Here is a 7,720-nt window from a genome sequence, read left to right on the forward strand (position 1 = left end):
CTTAGTTTTGCCCACATATGGACCAACACATGTGTTTGTGCATGATTGTCTTATGTACCATTGAATAAGTATGTCTTTGTATACACCTATGAATATGGTCTTGTGGGTGTGGACATGGGTGTGGTATGTAAGCAACCAGAGCTCAGGTCTGGTCTTGAAGTCTGAATAATGAACGTTTAGTACTTGACTTTAATTAGTCTCTGTGCATTGTTAGCCTTAGTTTTTATCTGCCCTCAAATATCAGAGGAAGAATGAGTTCATTTCTTCAAAGTTTATTGACTATTACCAGTGGCAGAGCAAATTCCATAAAAGAGCAGGTTCCATACAGAGCAAGTTGGTGAGAAAGGATGCTTGGAGTGGGGACTTGGAGTGAAGACTGGAAAGGCAGATCTCTCCCTCCTTTTCCCCCTCCATTCCCACAAGGATACTGGATTTACAGTGAGGGCATCCTGCTTAACATTCTCTCTCCAAATTAGAACCTGAGAAGAGAAATTTAATTCAAAGTAGAGGAGGAAACACCTCACAGCTCCTCTGTTTCTCCATCCAAGGGGATGCCAATATCCACATTGTAGTCTACTGGCTCCCCAGAGCTCAGCCAGGGAATAGGGGTTCGATTAAAAGAAGGCCTGTTGGAGAGATTCTGGTTGTAAAGGACCAGGGGTTCACTCAGTAGGGGCCCCAGGTCAAACTTGGGCATCTGGAAGGTCATGCGTTTGGAGGCCTTCTCATATCCACCATAAGGCATTGCCGTCCTGAAAAGAGAATACATTATTTAATTAAAAACCAGAACAAAAGGAACAGCTTTATCAGTGAGGTGTTACCCTTTTTTGAGGATGGGGAAGTCTGTGAATTTTAATTTAGGTTGCTTCTGCACTCCTTTTTCTCCCTTAGTGCTCCATTCCCCATTCCTGGTTTGCTTTTTTCTCCAGAGCTAATGATGAGAAAAGGAGTCTAGTGGGGTACTAGATAAAGAGGTTCATGGATAGTTGTGACTTAGACACTATAGACCCAAGGGTCTGAGACTACCTTAAAATACAATGTAGACCCCCCCCCCCACACACACACACACAACTCCTACCCCACCTCCAGTGGATAGCACATGGCTTGGTGAGAGGAATTAACATTGCCTGGAGAATTCAGGCTTCTTAGGACCAAATGCAAAAGAATGGTGCTTCCCCATTCTGCTTTCACACAGATCTCCTGTTCACAGTCTAGAGAAGCCCAATTCCAAAAGAATAGATACTTAAACCTTACTAGAGAATAAGGAAATAGAATCCTCCTACAGGGACAGTAATGAAATCCTAACCTTGAATGAAGGGAACTTCAAGAGTCCTTTAAACATGTAATATATTATTCCCATTTTAGAGCAAGGCAACCAAGGCTCAGAAGTAGGGTGACTGTCCCATGCCCACTCTGCTAATAAGTGGTGAAGTGAACTAAAATTCAAATCTTTCCTCACAGCAAATGTTTCCTCCATCATACTGCACTATTTCTCTGAGTTAGAGTGAAAAAAGCAAAGGCTTTCAATTTGGGTCCCCATATTCCTTCCTTCCCTCCTCAGCCTCCTTCTGAAACATTTGAACCAAAGTCTCCATTCCAACTAAGCACATTGTGCCACACACTGGAATGCATCTGGTTGCTTCCTCATACCCCCTACCTGTTGAAGGACTTATATTTGGGAAGCTCAGCTTTGGCCCCATAGGCCAGCAGGTCGATGCCAAGTTCCACTTTTTGCTGAGGGTCAACCCCCATAGCTCGCTCCCATGGGGAAATATAGGTCTTGAACACAGTGATATGTTTTCCTTCTCCACCTGTCTGGTCTCCTGGCAGCCATGGGAGAGAAAATTGAGTCAATAATAGCAGTTAGCAGCCAGTGGAAGTTAGTCTTACACCTCTGTACTAGGGAAGTTGCTGGGGCCAATCTTGGTAATTGTGCTAGTTTTGTGGAATCCTGACAGCCCAAGGGCAGATCTGTGACTGAAACTGAAAAGCCAGAAAGGTGACAGAAAGATCAAGCTCCTGGGTGAAACAGACACATTTTGGCATTCTCCTGGGGTAAGAGAGTCCATCTAGGTACCTCAGCAGGCCTCCCTTGCTCCCTAAACCCAGTCTAGGCCTCATTCCTGGGGATATCTCTGCTCTAAGAACCAGATAACATTACTCTTGCATAAGGATACTTGCCTGTTCCTGTCTCGCCAACCCCTGCTGTTCCAGCAGTTCTTCCTTTGCCATTCTGGCCCCCAGGACCACTTGTACCCCCAGATCCAGACCCAGAGCCCTGATGGTGCTGCTGGTCAGAGCCATACTGTCTGGCAGAGCCACTTCCCCCTGCCTGGCCTCCACTGCTGCCTTTGCTGTAGGAGAATCCCTGACCAGCTGTGCCCAGCTGTCCCCCAACTGTGGGAAGGAACTTTTGGAAGTGATCCTGTAAAGAAAGAACAAATTAAGGGGAAGGTTACGCAATGGGTATAGGAAATATACAAAGACAAAAGTGGTGTGCATAGCAAGGAGGAGATGATCAGAGAAAATGGCCAACCAGAAGACACTGAACCCTCTGAGATCTCCCCTCCAATAGGTGGATAGTGGATAGCCTGACAGAGAGGAACTGAACTCTCCTAATGGATAGGATCCCCCCTTGGCTCAGTTCCTCAGTTCCTCAGTTCCAGTTACACCTTAAGGTAGGGACAACTCATTCTCCACACTTTCTTTCCCATCCTTACCAAGGCAAAGAGGACCAAGACTTGCACTCCACTATAATTTGAAATGATGGGGTTGGGACAGAGAACCCAGGCTTAATTTGAAAAGCTAGAGAGATGTCTGCCTCTTCTTTTTCTTTATCTTGTCTAACAGACAGAACTCTCTTCTTTGTCTTTCTCTTCCTCTCCCTCTCTGCTCTTGGTGCCTGTTGAACCAGGACTTCCTGACCATGAAACTGTAGCAGGTAGGGGGAAGGGTGACCAAAAGGGCAACCCTGGATTCAGCCCCAAAGCCTAAAAATAACCCCACCAGCTCCTTCAGGAGGCTCTCCTAGCCACCCCACCATGCACACCCCTATGCTCCAACCAGTGTAACCAGACCCAGCCAGGGAGGAGCGCTTTTGGCCTCCTAAAGTTAGATATGACCGGCTCAGCATTTTTGCTCTGCTCCTACATAAGGGCCAATGACAGAAAGTCCTGCCTCTGGCCCCATGTAGGCATCTATTTCCACTTTCCCCTGGCTGCCCAGTGAAGGTAGAGGGGGAGGAAAGGTAATGGAGAAGATCCCCTCCTTCTCGGCTATAACATCTTGTGCCTGGCACCCTTCCAATCCCTCCTTCTCTTTGGAGAATGATTCTCACTAGAGAATTCTCACTATCTTAGAAGACAGTTTCAGTTCCCACATCCAGAGTCCTTAGATCCTATAGATAAAAGAATGGCTCAAGAAGGAGATGTTTATAAAAATTCACTTAACTCGTTGTAGGGTTACCAGATTCATCAAATAAAATTATAGGACATCAGTTAAATTTGAATCTTAGAGACACAACGAATACTTTTTTACTATAAATACACTTCAAATATTGCATAGGACATATTTACATACAAGAGAGTATTCGTCACATATCTGAAATTAAAATTTAACTGGCATCTTGTATTTTTTAAATTGAACTAAATTAAATTTTTACGTCCAAAATACTTCATGGGACATACTTTACTAAAAAATTATTCATGCATACCTCAACTTTAAAATACAGGACTGGGTGTCCTGTCTTATCTGGCAGCCCTATCTTTAACACTTAGCCATACTGGGAAGGAATTTTCCCCCTGAGGGTGTGTACTCTTCACCCCCACCTCCCCTTCACTGGCTCTAAGATAGAGACTGAGTTTCAGAAGTGGGCTGTAACTCACCCTGGAGGTTTAACATATCTGGGGACTTAATAAGCTTATAAATTTGCAGAGAGGGGAGGTTGGTGGTATTTTGGAGATTCAGGGCCCACCAAAAAACTGTCAGAAGAGGCACTAGGCTGTGAGAGTTATAAATTTCCGAACTCACCATTGAGCTGTCAGAGAAGACATCAGGGTGGTTCTCATAAATAAATTTCTCTACCCTCATCTGCCGCAGTTTGAACATCTTGGAGCCCCTATTAGTGAGCAGCGACAGCTCTTCCAACATCACATCCCTTGGGACACTGATCTTCTTGCCCAGGTTCAGGCCTGAGCTCTCCTGTCGACCTTCCAGGGAGGTGGGGAGGAAGAGACAAGGAGAAAAGTAAGGTTTTCTAGGTTCAGAATACAGATGCCAACCACAACTAAGTGTGTGTGTCTCCTGCAGAGATCCCAGAGGTGAGCAGATACTGTCTGATGAAGTTCTATGTAGTTTGTGAGAAATTTTTATTTCCTGGGTTTGGAGTTGGAGACAATGCACAGGAACTGGGGTGCAAAGTGGAATCAGTATACCAGAGTGGAGAGAGTGAATAAGGCAGAAGGGGCAGAGGCATGGGGTGCAGGGCAAAAAGACTAAAGGAACATCATAGATGGAGACCATTGGGGAGACTGTAGCCTGGGGGAAAGCCCAAAGGCCAACACTGTGTGGAGTTGACCACATCTAAATACAGATTTCTGTCTTAACTACTTTCCTTTCTCTTCCCCTCAGTGAACCCTGGCTGCAGACAGACTTTGGGCATTGGGAGAGCTCTTCATATGCATATACTCCTACCACCCCCCAGGAAAAAAAAAAAAAAGTCTAAGTATTTTTCCATTTTATGTGTTTCCACAGGTTCCCTAGCACTGGAGGGGTGGAGGGAGGGGAAGTAAGGAAATTAACCATTTACTGAGACTTTACTCTGTGCCAGTCTCCATCATATATATTTTTTTCCTCAAACATACCTCACTGACCTGTGAGTCCTGTTGTCCTGGACCTGCATTGGGTGATATGGCAAGGATATTATTGTCTCAGATTACAAGGTGAAAAGGGTGGAAGGGTGTGTGATCAGTGTTGAATCCTTTCTCCACCTTTCTCCCTGCCCCCCCCCCCCCAGAATTTCTCGTGTCTCTTCATATCTCTTCACATTATTTAACTTTATGATTTTTCTGGGACTTCTGAGGCTGAGATGCTCTTAACAAGAAGTCCCTACACTAGGTAGGTGCAAATATGCCATACCTCCAGTTAGTTCCATGATCAGCTTACTGGATTTCCTCTTCTTGTTTGGGGCTGGGGTTCCTGAGAGTGGCATTGTGGAGGCAGATTCAGCCTGAATAGGGTGAGAAGGGGGAGTTGGAGGATGAGTTGGAGGAGGGACTGGAAGGTATCTGCAGGAAGGTAGTACTTCTTAACTTGGGGTTAAGGGCTTCAGGTTAAGGGTATGTGTGTGTGTGTGTGTGTGTGTGTGTGTGTGTGTGTGTGTGTGTGTGTATATATATATATATATATATATATATGTGTGTGTGTGTGTGTGTGTATAATAAACGTATATTTTTCCCTAAAAAGGGGGAAAAAACAATGGGTGAAAACCCATTGTTCTAGGGCTTCTCCTTTCTTGGAGGTGAGGCAGAAAGTATAGATGCACCCTCTGCCCCTACCTTCTATAAATCTCCTTTCTACTGTTAAAATAGAGCTGGTGCAGGGATTAGGAACACGGTATGTGTTGGGGGCAGTGAGTAAAACAAACAACACACAGGCTGGGCGCTGCACCCAGGTTTCATTGGCTTGGCATGACTTCAAGTTTTTATTTTCATGGGGATCTCAGATTGGGGCTGTAATTCCCAACTCTGGGTCTTTCCTCAGTCTTCCTCAAGCCCTGGCAGGGGTGCAGAGGGCAGTGGCACAGAAAAATATTCTGCCAGGGTCAAGGAGATTCGGCCCAAAACATTCTCCATAGGAAGGAGAGGTTGTTGCTCCTCTATTGGGCCAGCTGGAGTGTGGCCTGGGAGGTCACAGCAGTGATCCTTCCTCCCTTTCAGTAGCTCCCGCCCCAGACCCCAGAGCTGGGGTGGAGAGGAAGGCCGGGGGCATTTGAACCTTGATGCACATCAGTTCAGCAATATCATAGCGGTAGGGAATTGAGGGGGGATAGGAACATAATAATAGAATCTGGCAGTGGAGGGGGACAAGCTGGGAAAAGATGCAGACTCCAGCCCTTCCTTAACAGAAGTTGGCACTCAGCAAAACACTGTCTTTCTGCTGAGTCCTATTTCACAACACATCTGCATTTCTACTAACTTAATGGGGTATGCTGAGACAAGACCCCCGGAACTGATAAATGGGCATTTACTATACTTTTCTCAGCCCTAACTAGGTTCTTTTTCCCATCCAGCCTCTCAGATCCCCTTCTTATTACTCCAGTGCCTCCTTCAACATCTCCATTTCCCCCACCCTCCTAAGCCCCTCTTCTTCCAACTCTGTGTCTCCCCTGAACTGGACAGCTGAGAGCAGAGCATAGATAGGGGAGGGAGACAAGTCTCCCAGGATCAAGGGTCACTCTTGCAGACACAGACACAGCAGTCAACAGAGTGGGCTCCAGCCCCTCTGGCCATAGAGCTGGAACTTACCGGCTGCAGAGGTGGTGGTCAGCTCTCCTGGGGGTCCAGCAGCTTTGGAGGACTGAGCTGCTGTGACCGGAGAACCCGAGCTGGGCAGGCGTGGGGGCAGCACTGGCAGTGGGGGAGGGAGGGTAGTTATTAATAGAGATGATGAGTACAAGCAGCTCAAATGGCACTGGGGGTACTGAGACCCTGGAACCAAGATCCCGCCCTCCTTGCCCAGAGGCTCAGGAAGGAGAGGAAAAGCCTTTGGGATTCTCCCACTAAGCTGTCTGAGCCAGGGATCGGTCTGCCCAGAGACTCCCCTTTCTTGGCATCTAGAGTCTGAGATCCAAAGAAGCATTCAGGGAAAAATTGAAAACTGAGAGGGAAAGAGGAAGCAAACAGAAAACGGTGGACAAGAATTTGGAGAGCAAGAATTTGGAGAACATGTCTGGAGAGTCACTCAGAACCAATCCAGGCTGGAGCTGGAGGGACTATATGGGTACATTTTGGGAGTGGGAGGGCTTAAGGGGCTATGTTTGGGGAAAGGAAATCTGTTCACAATGTTTTAAAAGTTCCTCGATGAGTTGATCTTTTCTCTGGGAAAGCTAGATCTTGGCAGGACAAGGGACCAAATTAACCAAACCCAGTGCTTCCTATGCTGTCAGAGATGAGGTGGGGAAGACTTGACCAATTTCTCCCTTTTCGTCCCCATTTGCTGTTGGGGTGCTCAGTTCAGCCTGTTTTGCAGGATAAATGTTGGTGTCTGAGATGTACAGGTAGGCTTCTAACCTGCCAGGTCCTTCCTCTCTAGGGTTTCCACTTGGGATTTTCCTCAAAAGGAGCACACACCCAATAGGATCTAGATTGTCCCATTCATACTGTTTCAGAGGAGCCCTTGGGCAAGGGTATAAGTTTGAGAGCTTCCTTAAAAGAATCCTGTCATTTGCCCAGTCCCTTCCTCAGTAGCTACATGAACATCCTACATCCTCTTCCACCTCCTGCTCAGATTCTGGAACCAGCTGCTGCTGCACGCTGCACCTCTGTTGCAGCCACCACCATCCTATTATGGCTGCTTTAGTAAGTGACTTTGCAGCTTCTGGAATGCCCTTCTGTCACTCTGTGAGCTCTCCACTCTTCCTGATCTTGTCTTTTCCTGTCCTGAACTTTTCAGGCTCAGCCTAGGGGCTGAAAGATCATCCTACTCCCCTCTAGTTGGCCTC

The 7,720-nt window shown here is 46.7% G+C and overlaps 1 protein-coding gene across 1 annotated transcript; it reads right to left on the minus strand.

Moving 5' to 3' along the window:
* Nucleotides 1-256: 256 nt before the first annotated feature.
* MYOZ1 (myozenin 1) lies at nucleotides 257-6,632 on the minus strand. The gene is made up of 6 exons (XM_015067692.3): nucleotides 6,525-6,632; nucleotides 5,137-5,227; nucleotides 4,030-4,208; nucleotides 2,182-2,425; nucleotides 1,658-1,823; nucleotides 257-752 (listed from the first exon to the last, which is right to left on the minus strand). Exons 2-6 carry the CDS (start codon nucleotides 5,207-5,209, stop codon nucleotides 521-523), a joined length of 894 nt encoding a protein of 297 aa, XP_014923178.1. The 5' UTR covers nucleotides 5,210-5,227; nucleotides 6,525-6,632; the 3' UTR covers nucleotides 257-520.
* Nucleotides 6,633-7,720: the final 1,088 nt, after the last annotated feature.

This window comes from Acinonyx jubatus, chromosome D2, assembly GCF_027475565.1.
Source record: "Acinonyx jubatus isolate Ajub_Pintada_27869175 chromosome D2, VMU_Ajub_asm_v1.0, whole genome shotgun sequence".
Taxonomy (NCBI): Eukaryota; Metazoa; Chordata; class Mammalia; order Carnivora; family Felidae; genus Acinonyx; species Acinonyx jubatus.